Source organism: Podarcis bocagei (genome assembly GCF_964188305.1).
Source record: "Podarcis bocagei genome assembly, chromosome: 4".
In the NCBI taxonomy this organism is placed as follows: domain Eukaryota; kingdom Metazoa; phylum Chordata; class Lepidosauria; order Squamata; family Lacertidae; genus Podarcis; species Podarcis bocagei.
The window spans coordinates 3,771,276-3,797,557 of record NC_138128.1 but is presented as its reverse complement, the minus strand read 5'-3'; the positions used below and the strand labels follow the sequence as shown (position 1 = coordinate 3,797,557).

Here is a 26,282-nt window from a genome sequence, read left to right as displayed (position 1 = left end):
GGCATTCTCAGGTTCACAGTGCCATTAGTACAGTTTGGGCTAGACAGGAAACTCCTAATCAAATAACTAACTGGTAGGGATTTCAAGCACACTCAAAATGTGGTCTGCACTTTTTATTTCTGGGCAGGCCACAGAACAGGCCGGTAATTAGCAGCTTCCTAGGAACCTGCATATCCACTAACGTAGCTTAATAAACCACTTCACAGTCAAGTCTTCCTTGTCCTTTATTGACAGTCAAGTCTTGCAGTTCTCATCAGCCATAACACCAAGATTACAACCCCCAACTCTAAATAATCTCATAGCACAACAGCACAAAACACAAATTTCAGAGATACACATAGCTTATATATTTGAGATTCAGTCCAATTTTTCCCCCAGTAACTATGTCTACGCTTTATTACCCACCCAAGATGCATGCAGCGCTATGGGAAGACCGCTACTACTTTGATGACCCGGCATTCACAGGCCTCATGAAACGGAGGAAAGAAAACCACGCATGGGAAATTACCAAGCTAGATTTTTTTCACTCTCACACACAAAAGGTTTGAAATGTAATTGACTTTATCTACACCAGCTTTAACCAACCTGCTCGTGCCCTCCAGCTGTTTTTAAACTACAATCCCCATGAGTCCCTGGAGCTGCAGGCACTACCAAGCTGGATAAAGCTGGGGTAAACAGAATTACGACGTGGAAGAGATTTTACAAGAACACATGACTTTCCATCCTTGTGCCCAGCTCATCACGCTTTCTCCAGCACAAAGCATGAAATCCCAGTGTGCGGAAGCTGCTCATTTAAGCAAAGCGCCTTAAAAGCAGCACTTATGAATAGTATGGAGAGCATCTTTATCAGCCTGAGTCTTTGGAGAGCCAGAATACACAACTTGTTTCTGCTGAGGAATATCTAAAGGGATGTTCCCACAGATGTATGAACCAGATTTTTGTACCAGAAGCCAAGTAAAAAAAGTGAAGTGCAACAATCACAGTAGATTCAGTTATTTCAGTGCAAGCAACTGATCAGAATCATCCACTCAAGCTCTTGAAGCATTCCCAACCGACACCCACATTTTAACACAAATTTCTTTATAGCCATAAGCAACTCTTATATACATTCATCCAGCCATTTCTTGAAGTCTTAGAAGTAGATTTGAACAAAAAAGAAGAGAAAGAAGGGTCAGGCTTCACCAAGAGTCAGCAAAAGCCCAATGCTCAGTCGTCTCCAAGGTTCTCAGCAATATAAAACTAGTTGTGGCAGCCAATTACTACCCTGGCCTTGCCCACAGCGTGGCAAGAGCCACTAAAGTAGTTATTGCCTCCAGCACAAAGTGAGACCAGACAAAGACAGACAGTTGCAGATGTTTGAATATACATGTTAGATACTAACGATCATGCTCTGCAGGTGTTATTGCATGGTGAGCATTTACAAAAAAATTATGGGAAACACTGTCCCCGATAATTAAGACACCCTTAGTGCAACATATGGAGGTCACTGCCTCCGATACAACACTGTGGTAGGCAAAAACTACCTTGTTCTTTAACATTATGGGAGACACTGCTCCCGATAATGTGACCCAAGTTCTCATGATACATCGCAGTGCTGGAAGTTCTGCACAAGAGCTGCTGTTTGGAGTCAAGCACAGCTCAACACAAGCCTGCAATGCTTTGCATCAGCCTAAACACAACCAGGAGTCAGAGGACTGATAGAAAGCCCAAGTGATGGGGCTCCAGATCTACTGAAGGAAATCCCCATCACATACCGGTTGCACCCAGTCAAAGGAAGCTTTTCATTGAAAGGGTCAGGCAGAAGGTGCAGCTCACAGCTTTCGCTCTATCTTCTGAGAGTGAAAAGCAAGAGTAACACCTCCCGGGACTCCCCCTCACCCGCTTGGACTGCATGCTCCAAGAGATGAGACGATGTCCCTACCCTCCAGAACCCCAAATAATCTTCCGAAAGGATGCTGCTGTTGCAGAAACACTGAAGGCTTGGTGGCAAAAATTCCAGTTATCATGGTTGGATTGTACTAGCAGATGCTGCTTTATCAAAAACGACAGTATAACTGTCATAATTATGGAAGTCACTGCTTCCGATAATTATATTCTGTAGAAAAAACAAATACCATTTATAGTGAACACTGCCACTGATAAATAAATAAATAAATACCTCGATACCAAGTCTGCAGAGTCAGTCTCTCAAACAAGTGCTGCAAGTTAAGACTAGGCCAAGAGACTTCTCGTTTACTGAAAAGGCCTCACAGCAAGGGCTTGAGTACAACCAGTCTCCTCGTAGGAGGGACGGTTATTGTTTTAGTTTTTAAATAGTACCACAGGACCACTCAAGGTACCATAGCCTTCATTTCTTTGGCGTGGCCTTCCTTAGTACGGAAAGGAGCAAGTCACAGGAGAATTTCACCTGGGACTCTCTCAATTCCTATTGGGAAGGCGAAAGGTTTCATTTTCATTCCCTGCTAGACAGATCTTATGTCAAGGTGTGTTGACTGTATCCCAGAGGCCAAGGGGTCTATGGAAGAGCTTCTGTACCCAGGGGAGATACTTCCTAATAGGATCAAAGACGTGGGAGCTTTTAGGCTCACAAGTCACACGACAACTTTGCTCTGGAAGAGTCTGGGAGGTCAGGTTGAATTCATAAGAATCCAAGAGCCCTTACAATTCTTATGAGTTCAATGCTCTGGTTGCTTTGTGTGCCTCTCTTGGAAGAAATGCTTTACTCAGCCCAAGATCAGCCTTCTCAAATTTTGGGTTAGAGAGGCCAGCACATTTTAAAAGGTGAATCTACATACATCTATGTTCTCTGGGTCAGGACATTTTAACTTGCTTGGAATTGCTCAAGTTTCAGCCTGGACAACTAAAAATCCTCTGAAGGCCTAATGGGACTTTGTTATGTGCTACTGGTTGAAAAGGAAGGGGTTCCCTGTTGCTGTACTTCAGAATTAATTGTAGCTTTCAACTTTCTCAGAACTCATTGTCTATGTTCCAGATGTCACCAGAAAGGGCATTAGCAGCACTCTGGATCGTCCAGGTTGCCAGAGCAAGCTGGTTCCTGAACAAATCTTCATTGAAGGCACTCCTGTTTGTCTTCAAGAGACCCAAGTGGTCCAGCAACGCCTGGAGAGTATGGGAGCCAGAACCAAAGAAGATGTGCCGGAGAGGAGTGTCTTTTGGAGAGAGGTACGGGGAGAGGAAGTTGTACTCCACCTTAAGAGGAGAGAGAGAAACACAAGTGAAAAAGAGCTCTGGGATTAGGCAACCCTGACAAGTGCAAACACCCTCTGAATTGTTGGTGACTTGTGGAAACCAGGAGAATACAGAGCCCCAGCAGAGTCTTCAGACATTTCCTTCCTCCAGCAGAGCAGCTTTTTCCAGAGTCCCTGGGTAAGGGAAAAACTCCTCTCCCACACAGTTCAAAGTGTTTGTCTCTAGATGGGTGGCGCTGTGGTCTAAACCACAGAGCCTAGGGCTTGTTGATCAGAAGGTCGGTGGTTCGAATCCCCGTGACGGGGTGAGCTCCCGTTGCTCGGTCCCTGCTCCTTCCCACCTAGCAGTTTGAAAGCACGTCAAACTGCAAGTAGATAAATAGGTATTGCTCCGGCAGGAAGGTAAACGGCGTTTCCGTGCGCTGCTCTGGTTCTCCAGAAGCAGCTTAGTCATGCTGGCCACATGACCCGGAAGCTGTACGCCGGCTCCCTCGGCCAGTAAAGCGAGATGAACGTTACAACCCCAGGGTCGTCCGCAACTGGACCTAATGGTCAGGGGTCCCTTTACGTTTTTACTATCTACTCTTAGACAGTTATTCTGGTCTTTGAAGTAAAGATGCATATGTACAGATCCACTAACACAGAGGTTCCCAACATTTGGCCTACCGCCTCCTTTTCAGAAAAGAAATTACTCAGTGCCACCGCTGGAAATCTACCTTCTTAGGCAAACCAACAGAAAGATGCAGTGACAATTTGTGTTCTTGTATATATTTATATTTCTACCTACATTCTACAACATAAAGAAAGATGATCAATATTAATGGATTCTAGACTACTAGCTGATTAGACCAGAGGGACCATGTACAGAGTTGACTACTCCTAGCTTATGGTTATCACGGATTTGGGCTCTTAGCCTTGTCATTGTAATTTGCACAGGGACTGATCAGATTCCAACAGGTCATCAGGTTCTTCTGCTATTCACTCCACCAGGGTTTACAAAGTCTCTCAGAAAAGGCTCCCTTAAGATTCTCACCCCTTTGGGGAGGAAGGGAAACAACTCACTTTCATGATCCTGTCATTCAAAGCACGACAAGCAGCCTTGTTGGTGAGGTCGGTGTTTCTGATATCTTGCGTCAGGGTGCTTGTAGCTCGGTTGAAGTCTCCACGGGCAACCATCAGCCACTGTTGGCCCAAGCCCATATTCTGCAAGCAAAAACAGTAGGCAAGTCTTTTCTGCAATATTTGAAATGGGTGGTAAAAGAACAATTTTCTCCCTTATGCTCCTTTAGGAATCCTCCCCTCCTGTGCTGAACACTGCAAGGGCCTTAATCCAGGCTGGAGCCCTGAACAGCAGCTCTCCTGTTAGGGTCCAAATAAGCACACAATACAACCTACTGTTGGTGGCCCCCACTGATCCACTACAGATGAACATCTATCCCTACAGACATTTGTCTCCATTAACCCTACCCAGTGCCAGAAGCATTTACATTGCAAGAAACCACTGTGAACACCACAAGCGCTGCCGCAAGACCAGGCACGCCACTGCAAACCTGAAACAAAACCCCACTTCCCCAGCACCTCTTGGTATTTTGCACTACCTGCATCTCTTTCCGGTATGGAATCATCTTCCCTATAAAGTCACGCAGCTTGTTATTGTAGCTCTCGTAGTCCAGGTACAGTTCGTGGTCATGCGTCATCCTCAGAGCTATACGGCCAGCGATTTCAGCTGCTTTGCGGATTGTACTTTCCGCTTCATAGGGGGGGCTGAAACGCCTCATCAGGCTCTCCAGATTGTCAAATTGGGTGTCAAGGAAGGGATACTCTTTCTCATTCTGCAAGAAGTAAACAGAGTAAGATTCTTTGCCTGGTGCTCCACACTTCCCAAATGGTTCCTCTCATCTATTTGAAATACTTCACATTGTCCTAGCAAGTCTTCCACATTCAGAAGACAGAAAATGGCAGGTTCTTGTAAATTACAGTGGTACCTCAGGTTAAGAACTTAATTCGTTCTGGAGGTCCGTTCTTAACCTGAAACTGTTCTTAACCTGAAGCACCACTTTAGCTAATGGGGCCTCCTGCTGCCGCCGCATTGCCAGAGCACGATTTCTGTTCTCATCATGAAGCAAAGTTCTTAACCCAAGGTACTATTTCTGGGTTAGCGGACTCTGTAACCTGAAGCATATGTAACCCGAGGTACCACTGCAAAAGTAAAAGAAAAGCTGCAGGGGCAGGGTATTTTTATTAGGTCCAACGGCATGTCACAAAGTACCAAACAATTACTTTTCTTCCTAATTCCTCAGGGTGGCTCTCAACAAATGAGGTCTAGGATGCAAGCCAGTGAAGGGTCAAATTCAGGAGGTGGTTGCAACCTGTCTCCATGATTTGGCTTACATTTTAAAATCTGAATGGGCCTTCTGCATAACTGTCTGCTCCAGTCAAATTCTCCCAAGAGTAGGTATTGTGCCCTGCTGTGGCCAATAGATAATTTTCAAGAGGTAGCACATAGATGAGCTTGGGCCAGGAAAGCAGAACAGCATTAACCAACTTACGTGACAGAACTGGAATGAAATAGATGGTATCCCCGAGTAGGACAGAAAAGGAAAGGCTGCGTCATCAATACGAAACGGGACCCTGTAAAAGGAGAAGTTTTCAGCTGCTGTGCTCAGCATTGAAGAGTCATATACTTCAACGGAGGTTAGAAAAGCCAAACAGAATCCCAAGGTCACTGCAAGGTACACATGGCACAGTTCAGCTTTTGCTGAGAGCACATTTCTAGCTTTTGGTAAGAGCCTATTTCTCGCTTTTTGGGTTGCAAAAGTTTGTACAGTTGTACCTCGGTTTTTGAACAGAATGCATCCTGGAAGTCCGTTTGACTTCCAAAACGTTTGGAAACCCAAGGCACGGCTTCCGCTTGCGCGCCGGAAACAATTCTGGAAGCCCAATCGGACAATTGGCTTCCAAAAAAAAAGTTCAAAAACCGGAACATTCACTTCCAGGTTTCAATCGTTTGGGAGCCGAAATGTACAAGTACCAAAGCATTCGACAACCAAGTTATTGTCTTATGCCTGCCCTGTTACCCAAGAAAAAGCACTGGCAAGGTAAGACCAATGTTCTGATGATTTAAACTGACATCTTTTTTTATGCCAGATTCTCAAGGCAGCCTTGGAGATGGGCAGAAGAAGCAAAACTGATGCCCATCTGCTGCGGATGGAACAGAGCAGGTACTACAGGTCATTATACTAAGGTTACCAGATATTTTTCAATGAATCCGGGGACACTTTTCAACTTCAATGGATTTTGTATGGGGACTGATTTGTAAATCTGGGGAATGTTCCTGGGAAACGGGGGTGTCTGGTAACCTTACGTTATACTACCAGGACCAAAAGGATTTCCCACCGCAGCCACCCGTCTGTAACGATACTTACTCTTTTCTGGCCAAAGTGGAACGAAGATCAATTGACGACACAGTAATCTAAAAGTGAATAAAAGATGCACATTTCAATAAAACCTTCTCCTGATAAAGTACAGTCTTCCACCCCTTCGTCTAAAGACTCTAGTGTTCTGCAAAATTCTGAAGGATGCTTTGTTATAGACAGGTATTCCCAGCCACTTTTGCCATCAAAGAGCTTGAGGTAGCAAGACTCATACATATGGCTGTGGAGTGTTTCTCAAGCTTTTGATGAAGACCCTCTGTGCGGGGGAACAGAACATGGCCCCAGTACCAAGTTTATGGTTCAGCTTCTCCAGGCCACTGCCTGGAACTTTCAAGAGACGATACTCACTCCTGTGACTGCGTCTTCCAACAACCTTTTCAACATGGGGCTGGCAGAGAACCTGAAGTCCTTCGAGCCTGTGGGGTACAATTTAAAAGTATTAGTTCAAGGCCTACTGAGATGGACTGATGCTCTGCAGTGCAGCTATGGACTGTGGCTATACATATTCACTTCCATTTTAATTTCAACGAAGTACATCATCATTATCAGCCTTTGGGATGGAGAGGTGGTGTTTACCTGCAAGCACTAGTTACATACCTCAGGTGCAAGGAAGCTGAGTTTTTCCCTTTTTGCAAAAAATTAAGAAACAAGGACACTAAATGCTTCTCAACTAATACCTTAAGGGAGTAAGGAGGGTGCAACTCTGATGTGACTGTAAGGGACAAGATTCATGTCCCACAGGATTTTTGCATGATGCTCCCATAATAATGAGGTTGTAGCAGGAGCATTTGTAGGTTTTCATCTTACAACTTCCAATGTCTTTTCCACCTGCATTTTCTCTACATGGGATGCTGGATTAGATGGGACACTGGCCTGATCCAGCACTCTTCTTAGGCTCTTATGGAAGTTAGTTCTATGGAACAGTTAAAGGCCACAGCCCCTACCCCAAGTGGCTGAATTTCAGTAAATCAAAGTGGCAAAGATCTCCAAGGGAAGTTTAGCCTCAAAGTGCGTTTTTAGTCTGATGAGCAAAAGAAACCAAGAGTTTAGTGCCCTCAGTCTTTTGCGCCAGTCTAGTCTAGAAAATGACCAGGATTGTTTATTTTTTATGTGTAACGCAAACACACTCACCCTTTCTTAAGATTGTTTTGGACAAATCTGTTGTACACATTTATCCAGTTTATATTATCCAACTTAATCATCAAATCACATTTACAGTATTAAATTTACAGGGAACGCCCTCTATCACATTAAATCTTTAATGACAATTACCCGAAACTGCTGCATCCAAGTTGATATACGCAACCGCCTTCATGTGGAGAGATGAGGAATAGCCCTGAAGAGAGTAAAGGAACAGCAGCAATTAGCTATTTGCGTGATTTGGCTGTTCTGAACTGACCAATACATTGGAGCCGAACTTACCTCCAGCCATTCTGTGGCACCGACAGCTCCAAAGGCTCCAGCACTCCAACTGGCAAACACAATACTCCGGCGGGGCTTGTACCCATCTGCAAAGAGGAGAGGGGACAACTACTATATCCAGCTCTATATTCATGCCGAAGAATCCCTTTCGTAGACGCTCAGTGCCAATCTCCTTACCAAGTTTCACGATGTCAGAGAGTGCTTTGGCAAGCTGCCGAAGCAGGCTGGTTCCTACACCAGCCTTTACGACCCCAGGTCCCCAGGAATCACGCTGGGCTCCAATGACTACATACCGATCTGCAAGACAGGGATCAGCCGTTAGAGCCTCTATCAGAATCGCAGGATGGAGAACTAAGGGTATGCTTAACACACACTGTGTTATGGTGCACACCAGTTCCTTGCAACTAAGTCAGCTGAAGACTTGGGGACTAGCCTATGCCATTATCCTAGTATATTATGCAGCACAACCTTCTTCTGCTCAACAGCACCAAACGGCAATGTGTGGATGCGTTTCAGTATCTCTTAGCCACCGATTTCACTACCAAACAGGCATAATGCATTCAATGGAGCATCTTGCTAGGCTGCTTCATGTTAGCCATCTTGCAGTATTTCCATTACAGGTATCCTGTGAGTCTGGACTGTGCTCTGTTATTGAACACAGGCTGGGCAAGTAGTCTGGCATGCTGCCCACACAGCATCTCTGTAGATCATTTGCAGAGTAGGCCAAATGCCCATCAACGCCATGAGGGAGCTCTGAATCACGAAATGGTAAGAAATGAACTAAGGGACACCAATCCTTCCCTTTTACATCTGCAACAGATTGGCAAAGCTTTTACCTGGATCCTCAAAGCCTTTGATCACACCAAAGATGTTTAGGATTTTCTTTTCCACAAGCTCATTGTTCACCCGCAGCGTCACACTTCTTCCATGAGAATCTGACCGAAGCTTGTATTCACGGAGAGCTCCTCTCCATGGATCTGGACAGTCTGGCACATTCATAGCGCTGAAAAGAGGGAAAACTAGTTATTTGAAGCACACAGTGCCTCCTACCAAGGTCCTCCTGAAATGACAGTCCTAATAGCCAAATTCTGGATTCTTGGTGATTTAAAGCACAAAAGGAATTCAGCAAGCAGCTTTACTGGGCCTAACACACTGTTTATTTCTACTGGTAGAGGGAACCAGAGATAGCTCCTAGAAAGCACAAAACTTCCTCACATCACAGTCAGCAGCTTTGGACTATAGGGAGCCACCTACTTCCAACCAGCTACAGAGCATTACAGCTTCTGCCTAGCAGAGTGCAAAGAGTAACTTGTCAGGAAGGAGGCTGTCCCTCTCCCCCAAATGCTGCTATGTTGTAGGATTTCCTAGCTGGGAATATGTGGCATTGCTATCATTCAGGTGCCAGGCAAACACATTTTTGCCAGGCATTATAGCAGCTTTAATCCAGTGAACTTCCATCTGTTTTTGAAAGTGAGGGGTTTTTTGGGGGGGGCCTGCTCTGATTTGGGTTTCTTAAAAACTGCATATCACCCTTAAATCTGGTAACAGTAGCTCTTGAGAAAGGGTACTGACTCTATCATTAGCTTGAAGGGGGAGTTTGTTTACCTGAATATTTTTATTGCAGCAGAGCTTGAAATGGTTTGTACTGGAATGCGTGGGAGGCCTGAGGATTCAACTGGGGGAAACTGAGTATGGTTGAAAGACGGAAATCCAGGAGTAAAAGGGTCTCCTGTCCCAAGATGAGCCTGCCAAGGCAAAATCCAAGAATTATATGAAAAATGGAGACCAAAAAGCAGTTCAAACAGGTCTATTTCAGGGCATTCACAAGTTAAAAGGGTGGGATTATGCCTCTGTTTGCTCAAGAGGAAGCTATTTGTCTTTGTCTTTCATTTGTTGTGCTAGGCAGGCTCCAGAATCAATCTAGGAAGCCTGCAGAAGAGGCACCCACATTCACCCAAGGAGCTATAGGAAACCACTCACGTGTCCAAATTGGGAATAGTCCTCTCTAAGTTCTGGATAGTCAGCTGGATCTGGATATATCAAGACTCCTACAGCACCCATCTTCTTGGCATTTGCCACCTAGGAGGAGGAGGCATTTAGCATATTTATTAGCAGGTTTGTGCCAAAGAAAACAGTAAAATATTAAATGGAACTGGTCAATTAGTAGAGCCATTCCACTGTGACCATTGCCCAGTATCTGTAAAAGCTCTACAGCCCACCATGTAGTCATTTTCCCATGCTTCTGTCCATTCACAGCCATAGTGGCACATATGCTTTTATTTAGTAGCCAGACTGTTTTTTTTTGCAGAGCACAAGAACGACCTGGGAAGCACCAGGTAGATCATAGAGTTCAATTTGGCTCAGAGGATGGCGTCTGTTGCATGTCCATTCTGGAGACAGTGCCAGCTTGTGAGTCCTGAGCATTCGTGACACGTGACAGGGAACTGGAAGAGCCACCACAGGCTCCCTACAAATTCCTTTACCATGCAGCATCTTTACTGGTCCTGTCTTAAGAGCAGAAAACTCACTTTTTCAGAAAAAGCAATTTCTCCAGCTCTCACAAGGATCACTGTTCCAGTTAAGTTGACATTTTTCTGCAGCAGTTGATAGAAGTCTTCATTGCGCCCATAGTTGGCATAAACAGGTTTTCCCTATAAAAGAGCAATTGAGCGGCAAACTAATCTTGCTGCATCTCCTTTCAAGCAGACCACAAGATTTCACACGAGACACCTTCCTGAGCTACGATGAAGAACGGTTCCTGTTTCATCCCCAGAGATCTTAAAGCATCTTAGGCAGCATGACTGAGAAAATGTAGCCAACCAATTGTCTAAGCAGAGCATAAGGTCCAACCCCTGGCCCAACAGAAAGAGTAACAGTGTGCTTGGAATATTCCCTAAGGCCTGGAGACCTTGCTTGATTGTATCCACTTCTTGACGTGAGTTAGGACTAGTGTTCTACACGCTACACATGCCCATTGACTTATATAGGCGACATTAAAGATGAAGTTTTGTTTTCAGGTAACACACTGAGTTAAGTCTAGACCAGTGTTTCCCAAACCGTTTTTTTGGCCATGCCCCACCTAAACATCTCTAAAATCCTGATGCCCCCCACCCAACATATAATTCTTATTGTCAGGGGTTCAGGAGCAGAGGCGAGGGCAAGGGAGGAAACAGAGAGCGAGGGGGAGGAGTCCGAAGGAAAGATGAGCGATGACGACGACCCGAGATCTCCGAGTCTTTCCAGTGAATCGGAAGATTCACAGAAAGGAGCGCCAGTGACCAGAGCAATGGGGGAGCTTAAGGGGACACCCCAGGAAGAAGGGACAAAGGGGGGTTCAGAGAGCAGCGGTTGGAAATCGGGGCCAACGTCCCCAACAGAGCGCAGTGGGGAGGAAGGGCGCCAGGCATCGGGATCCGGCGGCTCGCCGCAGGGGGGAGGGCATGAGTCAGGAGTGGCCACACCTCCATCGGAGAGCGAAGAAACGGTCAAGCGGAAAGTGGAAGGTTGGGCGCGCGCGCCAAGTTCAAATGCACAGGAAGGCGGCACAGTAAGCAGCCCGGAAAGGGAGCCAGGTCCTAAAGCCCGCCGCAAGGAGACAGAAGGGTCCGGGGGGTCAGCGTCAGAAGAGTCCCGGAAGGAAGAGACCACGGGGGGCAGAGGGACCTAGAGAAGAACGGTCAGGCGGAAAAGGTGGAGTAAGGCTAGGGTATTAAGCTGGTGTACAGGGGGCGGAGACTCAGACGGAGCTTCGCCGGTCTAGCTTATAAGACATAGAGCTGCACGCTCCGGCTTGGAAATGGAAACTGTAAATCAATAAAGACTTTTATAAAGTGAACGCTGGCTAGCGTGATCCTCTGTGAGCTAGGATCTGGAAGCAGCTCTGACACTTATTATTCAAAAAGTGAACGGTTCACGTGGAGGAAGCCTAAAAGGCCATTAGCTGTAAATAACTCATTCTCGAATTGCCCTTCTTAAAAATCAAACTGCCCCCCTGTAGGGCATGTGCCCCACATTGGGAGCCATGGGTCTGGACCAGGCATCCCCAACCCGCGGCCCTCCAGATGTTTTGGCCTACAACTCCCATGATCCCTAGGTAACAGGACCAGTGGTCAGGGATGATGGGAATTGTAGTCCAAAACATCTGGAGGGCCGAAGGTTGTGGGTGCCTGGTCTAGACCATTGCAAACCAGCTTACTGGCCAAAGCAAGTTTTACTTAATGTACAAACTAGCATGCCACTATGTTGAAAGCAGAACTTCAGGTACCTAACAAGCCAAGCCAACTTACAGAAACCTCTGTACTTTCACTGTATGCTACATAAGCTTTAGGAGTCTCCAAAGGTTCACTTGGCTGTTCCAGGGAAACTTCATTCGTAGATCTAAGAAAGAAGAATAACAGCAGTCAATCAGAGCGTTAACACAGAATTTTAAAATGTTTTTAGTCCCAGTTACACAACTAAGGGCTGCACATATCCTGGACCATCTAACTATCACTCTTTGGGGAGCTTTGAAATGCAAGCCTGTACTAGTTTTTACTGGTTACAGCTAACCCCGTGGCCACTACCCTAGGACCAGGAGGACAACAGCAGAAATCACAGCCTTAAGATCAATTTGAACCTGGACCTTACTAGATAGGAAGCCTGTTCTTTTCTAATATGTGATTATCCACTTCCTGTATTTTGGCTTTCCACATTGGGTTAATTCTCAGAAGATCTGCCAACCAAGTTATACTGCAGACACCTTGTTGACAGCTTCATATAGAATCAGCTCTAATGTTTGAGACCGACCAGAGGAGCTCTGATATGAAGAACTGAAGAAGCACATACCCTGCGGTCTGCAGCCTGACGTAGTGCTCATCATTCCAGACTTTATCCAACTTGTATTTCTCAAACTCTTGATGAATGATATTGGCTAGGTTCTCATCTCCTGGACTGCCAGCATCTTTCTGACCGAACCTGAACACAGAGGTATTCCAGTTATGTTTCCAGAAGCCAAGCATTGCAGCCAGCCATTATTTTGAGTCTACTGAAATGCTCTTTTAGAAAGGATTTTTGAGGAGGTTTCTAAAAAAGCTTACCCCATTTTATCTCTGAAACTTGCAGAGCGCAGCCTGGACGACAACTTGCTTTTAAGGTCACTCCAGTATAACACAGGTTCCGGTTCCGGTGTGTCATCTTCAGGCTCGGTTGAGCATCGATAGCCATGGCATGCTGCTTCAACACCATCTTCACTTTTCATTGCCTGTATCCTTCCACGGAAACTCAGATAGCCAATCAGGAATCCTGTTTGTGTAGATTTATTCATTGAACTTAGTTTATATACCACCTTTCTTAAAAACAAACAAACCTCAAGGTGGTTTACAAATCAAAAACCAATACAGTGGTACCTCGGGTTAATTCGTTCCGGAGGTCCGTTTTTAACCTCAAACTGTTATTAACCTGGGGTACCACTTTAGCTAATGGGGCCTCCTGCTGCGGCCGCACCACAATTTCTGTTCTCATCCTGAAGCAAAGTTGTTAACCCGAGGTACTATTTCTGGGTTAGAAGAGTCTGTAACCTGAAGTGTCTGTAACCCAAGGTACCACTGTACAAAATAAAATGCAATATGCTATACACAAATACAGTGGTAACTTGGTTTTCAAACGCCTTGGTACTCAAACAACTTGGAACCCAAACACTGCAGTGTTCCAGTTTGCGAACTTTTCAGAAACCAAATGTGCTCCACTGAGTGTTACACTTTCATTTTGAGTGTTATGCTGACAATTTGAGTGCCACACTTCCGTTTGAGTGTTATGCTGAGGTCTGTCTGTTTCTGCTATTTATTTTGTCTTTTTGTGGCTCTTTTTTGTGTGTGATTGTGTGGAACCCAGTTCAGCTACTGATTGTGTGACTGAAGGACATTGTTTGCTTTCATTTTATGGATCACTGGTCTCGTTAAATAGAAAAATTCATGTTGAATTGCTGTTCTAGGGGTTGTTTTTAAAAGTCTGGAATGGATTAATCCATTTTGCATTACTTTCTGTGGGAAACCGCACCTTGCTTTTCGAATGGACTTCTGGAACAGATTAAGTTTGAAAACCAAGGTACAACTGTACAGTATTCCAGACTTTGTAAAATTGAAATAGTTGATGAATAGATGCTGGCTTTACATATGCAAACCCAAGAAATTCAAAATTCAGAGGAACTTCTAGCATGTTCACGGGAGCACCACCAATGGACAAAATTCCCCTCTTACTTTTTTTACAATTCCAGCAGAGATCAGGGTGGGTTTTTTAAAGTCTATGACTATTCCTGTGGTTTGATACCATTGCTGCATCATTTTTTCTTTATTTTCCTGTAATGAAGATACTCCTGTATATGTCCATAAGTAAATCCTCCCTAGAAGATCTAATACCCATGTGGCACCATTTTAACTTTTAATACACCAAGTTTATTTTCTAGGAAACACTGCTGAATTGTGCCTACCGGAGGGAATGCATTATTCAGTGTGCCTTGGAAGATACCAAAAAAACCCACAAATTGCTCTTTACTTCTCACCTATTCATCTTACCTATAAGGAAAAGGAGAGCTGCCCCAGTAAGTACACAGCAGAGGTGTCGATTGTTGTTCCTTGGTTTTACTGGTCGGGTGTGAAGATGGTCAATTCCTCCATTTTCAATACCTTCCTCATCTTCAGCAGACAGTTTCATTTCCACATGACTGTTGTCTCCATCTGGCTGTCGAGACAGACTGAAGCGGGTGTACGAGAGGGGCTCTCCTCCAAACTAGACAGAAAAAAGAATTCATCAGAGATGAATGAAGAGTGCTAATATTAAAGACACCAAAAAGTCAAGCTCATTTGTTGGTACTGATAACACAAATAGAGACCTTTAATTCCACTCACCCCATTAGAACTTCAGAGTGTAAAACAGCTTTATGGCATTTTAAAATCTAACACATTTATTATGGCCTAAGAGTTTGCAGGCTGTGGTTGACTTCACCTGATGAAAAGGAATGTTGTTCACAAAAAATTATGCCATTTTGCTGATCTTTCAAGATTGCTTTTGCTGCAGTCTGCTAATATAATAGCCTTGCTGCAAATTATTTGTAATAATTGAATATCTGAGATTGGAATAAAATCTGGTACATATGAATAGGAAAAGTAAGTCTGGCTGTTCTTTCCCTACTGTATATCTTGACTGAATCAAGGAAAGGAGGCAGAAATATATAAAACAACATGACATCCAAAGCAAGGTCTCACATACTTGGCTTAAAAATAAAATTGGGGGGGGGGGGTAGGACAGCATGCAGTATTTTCGGTTCTCAAGTTAGATGCTGCAGAACATAAACCTATCTGGGCTTACGAAATTAACGAACATGACATAATCAGTCCAAGGCATTTACATAGACATGACCCTGCTCATTCATAACTGTGGTCATAATTAACCCATGCGTCTCTAGGGCTAAGGACCAATCTACATGGGAAGGCTTAGATTTTGTTGGGAAAAAGCACCAAGGCAAAAGCCAGCTCCAGATTGCTGGAATGCAAAACAGGATGTTGTGGTTTGCTGCTGTACTGCTGGGAAAAAGGTGGAGCCTATTTTCTGTACTGAGCACCGGATGTTAGCTCAGTGTGTGTGTCATATGACCTGTACTGGAAGTACATGGGTGGAGTTTAAGCTCAGCAGTTGAGGAGCTACTTCAGGCATGTACAGGCACAAATACTTGTTTCCATTGAACAACTGGCTACCTACAGTTCTCTGTGACAAAGTGGGGTAGGTAGCCAGTGGCCTCCCTGTCCCCATTATCTCCAGCCTGCATGGCCAATCATCAAGAATGGTGGGAACTACAGTGGTGCCCCGCAAGACGAATGCCTCACAAGACGGAAAACTCGCTAGACGAAAGAGTTTTCCATTTTGGAGGTGCTTCGCAAAACGAATCTCCTATGGGCTTGCTTCGCAAGATGACGTCTTGCGAGTTCCTGCTGGTTTTTCCCCTCCCCCCCTTTCTAAGCCGCTTATCAGCTGATCCGATCAGCAGATAAGCCGCTAAAAGCGCTAAGCCGCTTATCAGCTGATCCGATCAGCAGATAAGCCGCTAAAAGCCACTAATAGCGCTAATCCTTCAATGGGCTTGCTTCGCAAGACGAAAAAACCGCTAGACGAAGAGAATCACAGAACGGACTCTTTTCGTCTTGCGAGGCACCACTGTACAGCTTAGCACCACCTGGGAGGCCAGAATAGCATCCCCATAATTAAGAGTGCCATTCAGGTCCAGTTCTGCATGCTGGAACAGCTTTTGCAGACCAAGCTACATGTAAAGACAGGGACTAAGTGGTGCATCAAGGTTTTGGCCAGGGAATTTTTATTATCTGAGTAAACCTGATAATGCAGTTTGATCATCCTTACCATGTTAAATATTGCTTTCCTAGCATGATCCATAGCTGGTCACTCCTTCAGGTACTTAACTGAAACACAGATGTTTGAAGACATTTTAGCAAAGCAAGGTTTTCATTAGGACAGTAAAAGACACATCTATAAGGCACAAGAGCTCTTCCCATCACCACTAGAGGTCTCTACAACCACATAGAGAGATTATCTGCAACACTTTGATATACAGGTGCACTGTACTCCATTCTATCTTTATTGAGCCACATAGTATTAGGAAATGGCATTTATAAACACCAGCTAGTAGGTAGCTTTCCAACATGGCTACCTGGCTCACTTACCACCTGTTACCCATTGTCAATGATGCTCTTCCTGCAGAAAGAGGACACGCTGGCAGCTGCCACAAGCAGTGGCCCTAGCTAGCACCCATTACCAGAGATGCCACAGGACACCAGGCAACTATTGAAGCCATGCAACAGTGCTATCTGAACTTAAAAGCTGCACCTTTTGTAAACAAGATGCAACTCAGGAATTAATTACTACTCTAATTCAAGTACTGGTAAGGACATTAAAAGGACCCCTGACAGTTAAGTCCAGTCGCAGACGACTCTGGGGTTGTGGTGCTCATCTCGCTTTACAGGCCGAGGAAGCCAGCGTTTGTCCAGTTTTCCGGGTCATGCGGCCAGCATGACTAAGCCACTTCTGGCAGAACCAGAGCAGCACACAGAAACACCATTTACCTTCCCGCCAGATTGGTGCCTATTTCTCTACTTGCACTTTTTGGCGTGCTTTCGAATTGCTAGGTTGGCAGAAGCTGGGACCGAGCAATGGGAGCTCACCCCATTGTGGGGATTCAAACCGCTGACCTTCTGATCGGCAAGTCCAAGAGGCTGTGGTTTAGACCACAGCACCACCCGCGTCCCTTTTAATGAACGGACAATTAATAAATTTCAATCACTTTTTAATTTAAAAATGGACATGCAGTATGATGATAAACAACGGAACCAGGGATGGGACTAAGGGGAAGTCAACTCTTTTCTTTATGTTTGAATATGTATTGTTTTTGGAAAATTAATAATGTATACATATATATTTATAACAAGTATAATTCACATGGCAGGATGGAAATTTTGTCCTGAGTAGCTCAGTTCTGCAGCCATGCCCGCTACTTTCAAGGACTTTCTTTGTGACAGGCTTCACCTGTCACATACAGAGTAGATGACCTTTAACACATCTACATTTAGAAACTGTTGTTTAGAGTTCCTATGTAAGCTTGGCATGAAGTCTATGTGCATATTTCACCGAGTTATTTTAGGGGTGGAAAGGGGAGCTTAAGGATGAAAAATCTTCACAGAAGCCCTAACTAGTAATCTTTTGCTGGCGTTCAGCAATACACAGCTACTTTATCCCGCATGCAACTGCTATGCTTTTGCATGCCAATTTTCTTGGTCGGCAATAACTGCAGCTGTAGCCATGGTTGAGGTGAGAGGTTTTTCCTTTTTAGTATGTCATGTCTTGAGTTTTTACTATTTTTTGTTAGGAGCTGCCCAGAGTGGCTAGGGCAACACAGTCAGATGAGCGGCATACAAATAAATTATTGTTGATCTGGCTTGTTGATTGCTACATATGAAGTGTGAATTGGTTAGTAAGCAATCTCAAGAACCTATCCAGATGGACTTTCTCTTTCTTACCACTACCACCAACTATCCTGTAGGAAAGCCTTTTTAAAAACCACTAAATGTATTTGAATGACTCCTGTAATCTGCTTTGAAAGGACTGTATAATGAGTGGAACGGTATAAATAATTGTAATACAGTGGTACCTCGGGGTTAAGAACTTAATTCGTTCTGGGGGTCTGTTCTTAACCTGAGACACCACTTTAGCTAATGGGGCCTCCCACTGCTGCCGTGTGATTTCTGTTCTCATCCTGAAGCAAAGTTCTTAACCCGAGGTACTATTTCTGGGTTAGCGACATGGGATGTTTCAATGCTGTATTTTTATGCCTACTGTGAAATACTTCCTGGATGGTCCACTGCAGAAAGGCAGCATGCACATAAAACTAAACTGAAGCTCTATTACCTGTAAAAAGACTCAAACCTACACCCAGATTTATCCTTATCAGGCCAAGCTCTTCATTCAGTTGGATCAAGTGGCTCAGATTAGTTTATTACCTCCAATCCTCCCAACAAGATTTGATCTTCAATCAGTCCCTGAACACAGACTTTCCAAGCTTCCTCAGATCTTGACATTTTATATTTAGGTAGATGCTAAAGTTCTAAATGCCTGCACCAGTTCTGAATAGTGTTTTCAAGCAGCTTCTTTTCTTGGCAAAATATATAAGGTGTAAGATTTCAGCAGCAGCTATTTTACTTGTTTGAACTAATAGAAATACGAGTTCACTTGTACCTTCAGAACTGATGCAAGGTGCATGTCTTTATGCTGTATCCAACACATCAAGCAAGAAGCAGCCCCCAGAATTCCCAATACATGGCAGAATGGCCAGTCTCTCAGTTGTGAAAATGTGCCAAGCATACATATATACTGTGTTTGGAGTTACATGAAGCTCAGGAGTCAAGCTTAGCCACAATCTATCTCTGGCTATTACACATCAGCAAATGATCCCATAGCCTGGCCAGAGAAGATAACTGCTTCGAGGAAAACTGGGTAATCTGCTATGCACTTAGATAGCAAGCAAACGAACTCCACCTTTCTGTAGAAAGCAATGAGTCTTCCACATAAGGAGGCAACTGATATGTCCCTTTCAAACTTCGGCTTCAGGAATACTAGGGTACACAGAATCACCTTTTACACCGGTGGCCCCGTTAGGTAGGTGTTAAATGCTTGCAGCTACTGAAGTGGATCAACAAGCACACAGCTCCATTAAACACCAAACCAGAAACAACTTACAGAAGTGGCAAACCTCAGGCTAAACTTTTAAGTTATTACACATCCACATTCCAAGCATCTACCTAAAGTAGTGATGAAGAACCTGTAGTCCTCTGGATATTGTTGGACAGCGACTCCCATTATCCCTGACAACTGCCCAGGCTGGCTGGGGCTGTTGAGTCCAACATGTGGAGGACCACATAATTAATATTTTAATTGCACTTGTGCTCTACTGTCTTAATATTCTGTCACAGGAAGTTGAGCTAGAAAGAATCTGGAACTACTCTCAACGTAAAGTAATAAAGTTCTACAGTATTTCATTCACAAACTGCTTCAGCACACTGCCTTATTTAGCTTGTTTGAGTAGGTTCTAGGATTGCCAGAAACACTGCAGTTGCAATATGCTAGAATTACCAGTTTGTTCTAACAGTTTATGAAGGAGTCAAACAAGCCAGTTTGGCCTGATTTAATCTCACCATACCTTGCACTACTATAGCAGTCAAGGAGTCTTCAGCACAATGAATAAAGCAAGAGTTCTAGAACTCTTAGAACATATTTTCATTCATGGCAAGGCAGCAAAGTAATAGATATACTTTACCTATAACTTCACAAACTAATGTTTACAGTAGCACTAGGTGTGTCACCAGCTCACTGCCAAGGCTTTCCATTGGTGGCTAAGTTTTCATTTCAGTATCTGCAGGGCACCATGAATGGCAGAGCCCAAGGTGTGCCAGAAAGCTAAACCACTGACTAGGTGGCACAAACTGCTTGTTGAAACTGTCCTAAACAAGTCAACTCACCATGAACCTTCATGTACATGGGAAGCATTGATCTGTTTAGCGTAACTGTACTGTCAACCAGACTATACACCCCATTTTTATTTATAAAATACGTATTTATTATTTCAATTTCTAGCCTGCTTCTTTCTACAGTGCATAAAATATCTCAAGTACAAAAAATGCAAATCAATATATTGTAACTATAACTATCTAAATGCTAATTCATTTCAAAACGTGATATAAAATCCAAATAATTCATTTTGATAACAGGGTCATAACATTTCATTATAAAATACTTAAAGCATATCAATTGATAGCCGTTAGCTAAAGCAAATAAACCAGAGACAGATATGCAAAACACTTCCAATGCAGTTATTTTACAATAATATAATCAGAAGGCAGCACATGGCAGTACTATGCCATATGCTATAAAAATTAGTGAAGTGCACAATTTTTTTCATATACACTAAAATGTGCAGACAGTTCCTAGCTGCTTGATCATTTACTATAAAGTGCTCAAAATCACCTCTCAGTAGTCCTCTCAGGAAGGCACTCTGTCGGCAATAGATGGCTTCAATCACCTTCAGTTTAGCCTCTCACCCCAGACTCCCATTAAAGCCATGAGGTAAGAGTATTGTGGTTAAGAGTGCATATATGAAACCAACCCACCTCTCACAGTGAGGCTCCGCCCAACACCCCTCCCTTCCTGGGCTGCCGTCCCCCCCCCCCAACCAGGATTTATAGCTAGTAAAACAAGTAAGAGCTCCTTCTGCCACCCACACTAAGGATCAACCCCTTATAGGCTGCCCCCTCAGTGCCTCCTTTTATACCTGATCCTACCAGCACTAAAACAATTTGCCACCCCTGCTCAATGGCTGCTGCTGCTGCTGCTGCTAAGCACTCTGCTGATCAAAGGTTAGTGTCACCTCCCTTCACCTTCACATTTATACGCAGTAAAAAAAAACCTGGAAAACATGAAAACCTCAATCACGCTGCCATTACTATTTAAGTAATTGTTTAACAGAAGAATCCTAATCTTGCCTTCTTAAAAGAAGTCCCGTTGAATTAAATAATGTTCTAGCATGCAGTAGCAGCCACTTGCCACGAAGTCATCAGAACGGTCAAACATCTCTGCCCTACATGTGTGGTGGGATTCTGTGGGAACTCACGGTAGAATTCATTTAAAGGCACGCAACTATTGCAACTACTTCCCTTCTATCTCCTCTATTCTTAACCGGTCTGACTGCACAATTAACCTGTGATGCAAGGGTCTGCCACATTTGCACACCAACACAAGGATACCTACCTAAGGATGTACTTTAGGGTGGTGACACAAGCCTCTACAGAAGCTCTTCTAGCAAGATTTGTTTCTGAAGCTCCTTTTAACTTGGGCTGCATACACACTATACATTTAAAGTGTTCTCAAAATAAAGCTTGCTGGTAGAGCTTTTGCTCTGCATGCAGAAGGTTCCAGGTTCAATCAGATTTGGGGGAATCTCCTGTCCGAAATCCTGGAGAGCCATGGCTGGTCAATGTAAACTAAATGAACCAAGGGTTTCCCTCTGTATTTGGCACTATGCCTAACAAGGCAGCCTTCCTCAACAACTCTGCACTGGGGAGGAAGAGGAAAATTAATGGAAAAGCAGCAAGTCATACTGCACCAGCAGACAAGCACATGAGTGGGCAGAACAAAGAATTTAAACGAAGATGAGTAAAAGGCCCTGGGCCCAGAAATATCAAGAAAAATGAGCCTCCTGTACTAACCCATCGTTATTCTTTATATAAGCAAGCTGGGGCAGAAACCGCGAGGGAGAAGGAGTAACAGCCAATGGGCAGGCTTGTTTCCTCACCCCTTCCTTTCCCAGCATGCTGGACCCCCAGTTATCCCTTCAAGGTCAGGAAATATGGAGCCATGCGCTCCAAGCACATGCAGAGCTCCCCTCCCCAGTCCAAACCCATGGAGGTTCACCTAAGGGCCCCTATCCCTAACAACAGGATCCTGCAACTACACAAAAAGCAGCGCATACATGCCCCACGTTCTCCCCGGATACTTCCGACTGGTTAACGGTAAAACACCCCCCCCCCAGACCTCTGTAGCGCCTTTCCTATTGCCCAGTAATAGGTCCTCCTCCTGTCGAGAAGCACGATTTCAGCTCTGCTCTACAAAGCACAAAGGCCACAAATTGCATCCCCCCCCCCGCCTCAAACAACCCATTAGCTTGGAGATCTTCCCTGCCCGCCCGCCGGCCCTTACTTCGCCCCACCCCACATTATGCGGAGAAGGGACGCCTCAAGCCCTGGTCGGCCTAAAGAAAAGGTCAAAGCCGAGCAATGTCACGTAGGCAAGCTTACAAGGAGATCGACCGCGGCGCAAGAAATGCGCAGAGACTTTTAACAAAGGGGGGAAAGGACTTGGGAGGGCGAAGGGCCCCTTTTAAGCGAAGAGCCCTTTTAGGGCCGCAATGCAAACGGGATAGCGCCCACCCCCCAAGTTCCCAGAGCCAGCCTCTCCCATTGCATAATGCAAAGCCTCGCGCACAACCTTTTTTTTTCTTCCCCGCCCGCCAGCGAGCTCTGTAGGCAAATGAATGGGAGGAGAGGGAACGAGCGTGCCTGGGGCGCAAGGCTGTGCGAAGCCGCCGCCGCCACCTCCGCGCCTTGCAAAGGGTGCAGACACCATGCGGCATTTGCATGGACCTGGACCACAGCCAGACGGAGCACGCGCCCGCGCCCTCTGGGGCTGCCGCCCGCGAGACCCCGGCCCGCCCCTCCTCCCGAGAAAAGCCCTTCTCCCGGAGGCCTCCCCCGCTTCCCCCCGCGCATCACCTTTCCCAGGCAGGCCCTCTCGCGCGGCGGTTGCCGCAAGCACAACCAGCTCGGTCTACGAGGAAAGGGCGTCCAGCAACGCCGCGCGCAGGCGCGTAAAAGGGCAGCCCGGAGCCCCGCCCACCGGCGGCGTGAGCGCGCGACCCGCTTTTCAAGGAGCGGCTGGGCGGAGCTCGCCCCGAGGCCGCGTCGAACACACCGCTGCACGTGGGAATGCTGAGACGCGGGTCCCACGCGCACGGGAAGTGGGGGAACCTCTCCCCCCCCCAACACATTGAAAATAATAAAACTGAACGGCCAAAAAGCACCGGTTTGGGGTTTCGCCCTCTCCTTTGGGCAAAGAGCGAGGCTGCCGGCCGCCTTCGCCTCAGGCAGCTGAAACGGGCTGGCAGCAGCGAAACCGCCTTTTAAGCAAATAGTACGATGAAGATGGTTTTCTGAGGCAGGGGCTTCCGCCTCAGGCGCGCCTTTAGCTAAGACGCGGGTCGCTCGTCATGTCTGTAATTGGCCTGAAGCGGGGAATAACAAGCACTCCGAGCACCTGCTCCTTGGGTCTTGGAGGGGCTTCTCTGACAGCGCACAGAAATCGCGTCCCCCTCCCCCGCCGTGAAATGAATCTGCTTATGCACTCCCTATCCGCTCTATGGGTCTGACAGAGTCTTGTCATGGCGGGTTGGGCTAGATGACCCCTTGTGGTCCCTTCCAACTCGACACTTCTATGACAGCCTTGAAAGCGCCTCGAAGCTCTCGCTTTACCCTCTATGACAAGCGCAGAGCAACAACAGGCCACCCTCCTCCCCCCCTCAGGAAACCGTCGCTTGTGGCTGCAGCTTCCGAGGCAGGAGGGCGGCGTTAATACCACCCCCCCCCCAAAAAAAACACCACCGTAGCTGAGGGAAAAAATGGGTTCCGGGGTGGCTGGGACACGTCGCCATCCGCTCAGAGCTTTAATTTAATTTAAAAAGGCACGAAAGGAAGCGCGAGAACAGGGTGGGGGTTGGGGGAGAATCAGCATCGATTACTACTACCAAGTGCAAAGGTCCGCCCGCGGCCTCTCCCCTCACGCCCGGGAAAGAATCACAGCCTTCTTAAAAGCGACGGAAACAAAGGAGGGTTTTTTTATTTTTATTTCAATGTTATCTCAGTCACCTGAGGCGGTGGCGGAGCCGATCGCCCGCGGGGAGTTTCTGAGGGAAGCGAAGCTAAACGGCCGTGGGGGAGGGGAGGGACGCGAAAAAGGCGGGAAAAAGAAAATGCGCTGCCTGAGAAGGGCGGGAAAGATGAAGGAATGGCCTCGCTCCTCATAGAAGTTGTTGTTGTTTAGTCGTGTCCGCCTCTTCGTGACCCCGTGGATCAGAGCACGCCAGGCCCTCCTGTCTTCCACTGCCTCCCGCAGTTTGGTCAGACTCATGCTGGTAGCTTCGAGAACACTGTCCAAACTCATCCTCTGTCGTCCCCTTCTTGAGCCCTCCATCTTTCCCCACACCAGGGTCTTTTCCAGGGAGTCTTCTCTTCTCATGAGGTGGCCAAAGTATTGGAGCCTCAGCTTCAGGATCTGTCCTTCCAGTGAGCACTCAGGACTGATTTCCTTCAGAATGGAGAGGTTTGATCTTCTTGCAGTCCATGGGACTCTCAAGAGTCTCCTCCAGCACCAGAATTCAAAAGCATCCATTCTTCGGCGTTCAGCCTTCTTTATGGTCCAGCTCTCACTTCCATACATCACTACTGGGAAAACCATGGCTTTAACTATACGGACCTTTGTGGTTTTTTTTATAGAATTTTTATTTGTTTTTGCACAGTTTTTATAAACACAAACATTACACAATAGAAACAAACAAACACATAAACAAACATGTATAATTTCAAATCCTTTTTTCTTAAACCTTACTTCACCGACTTCCCCATACCTCCCCTTTCTGCATCCCAATTTCCAAATTTTGTTTCAGCAAATCCTGCCCCTTGATTTTATCAAATTTTCCCTTATTCTTTTCCTTTACTTAATATTTTACAGCTGTAATCCCCTTTTTTCAAAAACCTCAACATTTTAACATTCATTAATTTTACAATGTTTCTTGAGATAAATTTTAAATTTCTCCCAGTCTTCATCCGCCGTCTCTTTCCCCTGGTCACGGATTCTGCCGGTCATTTCAGCCAGTCCCATGTAGTCTATCACCTTCATCTGCCATTCTTCCAGAGTGGGTAGATCTTGTGTCTTTATACGGACCTTTGTTGGCAAGGTGATGTCTCTGCTTTTTAAGATGCTGTCTAGGTTGGTCACAGAAGTTAGAGGGACCTAAGTGGCCTTGCCTTTCCTTCGCACTTGGCAGAGGTTTTATGCAGCGCAGTGAAGGGGCTCCGATCCTCTCGCCACTTAACCGTCATTTTCTAAGCCTTTCCCCTGAAACCAGATCACAAGGCCCGCCATTCCTCTTTCGCTTTGTTGCACCTGACAAAGTGGCCCGAATATTTATTACATAAAATTTTATATACTGCTTGATGGTCAGGGGTGGGGAAAACATGCCAGAGCTGCTTACGAAAGATAATAAAATCATCAATCAAATCAGCTATTTGAAACATTCAAAGATAAGGTTAAACACCCACCAGCTTTCTACATATCTGGGTAGGCTCGCCTAAACATAAATATTATTATTAAAATTATTTATATCCCGCCCTCCCCCTGCAGAGCGCAGAAAATATGTTGCTGTGACAAAATAAATTTGTTAAGACTTTAAGGTGTCACAAGACTTGTTTCTCCTTGTTTCTGCAACCACCTACATTATATAAGGGCATTTGGAAGCCAGCAGCTTTTATTACTTGCCAGTAACCAAAGGGCAAAGAACACAGATGAAGAAGTTATGGAGAAAGGTGGTTGCCAAGTCCTTCAAAGGCAAAAAAATAAAACCCCAACTCCACAGCCTTGTGTTATCCATCAAGTGACCACCCTTATTATTAGCTATAAAGTCCGAAAGCTTCCCTTTTACATCTTTGAGGAGTGACCTCTCTGTCTTGGGGAAGCAAGTGGTTCCTGTTAATTTGAACGTGTAAAATGGCACTCAGGGATATATACGGTACTTATATATATATATAAGTAGTCTTAAAATAATCAGGGACAATATATATATATAGTCTCAAAAGACTGCCAGAAAGCAGAGGTACTTAATTCTTTCCCAGCCATTTCTCTCTTTCCTCCTTGTAAGCAACTGCTTGGAACAAGCACTAGACTGAATAAAGCAGGTTTTTGCATGTCCACAGATTCTGACTCTCCAATCTTTGCCACAAAAAGGTTGCCGTCTTCCAAATCTTGGATATGTTTGCTTGCAGCTGTTATGAGTTAGCTAGCTAGTTATATAACATCATACCTG

The 26,282-nt window shown here is 45.3% G+C and overlaps 1 protein-coding gene across 3 annotated transcripts; it reads right to left on the bottom strand.

The window, feature by feature from the left end:
- Positions 1-206: 206 nt before the first annotated feature.
- TFRC (transferrin receptor) lies at positions 207-23,737 on the bottom strand. Of its 3 annotated transcripts, none has more exons than XM_081190189.1 (19): positions 23,677-23,737; positions 16,451-16,509; positions 14,614-14,827; positions 13,141-13,345; positions 12,890-13,018; positions 12,352-12,442; positions 10,594-10,716; positions 10,046-10,144; positions 9,671-9,810; positions 8,902-9,068; positions 8,243-8,362; positions 8,066-8,151; positions 7,916-7,979; positions 6,992-7,059; positions 6,635-6,681; positions 5,759-5,840; positions 4,808-5,041; positions 4,272-4,412; positions 207-3,210 (listed from the first exon to the last, which is right to left on the bottom strand). In XM_081190189.1, exons 2-19 carry the CDS (start codon positions 16,481-16,483, stop codon positions 2,968-2,970), a joined length of 2,286 nt encoding a protein of 761 aa, XP_081046315.1. In that variant the 5' UTR covers positions 16,484-16,509; positions 23,677-23,737; the 3' UTR covers positions 207-2,967. The 3 variants fall into 3 exon arrangements, with proteins under 3 accessions (XP_081046315.1, XP_081046313.1, XP_081046314.1); XM_081190187.1 differs by lacking the exon at positions 23,677-23,737 and adding an exon at positions 22,921-23,043; XM_081190188.1 differs by lacking the exon at positions 23,677-23,737 and adding an exon at positions 20,621-20,763.
- Between the last annotated feature and the right edge of the window lie 2,545 nt (positions 23,738-26,282).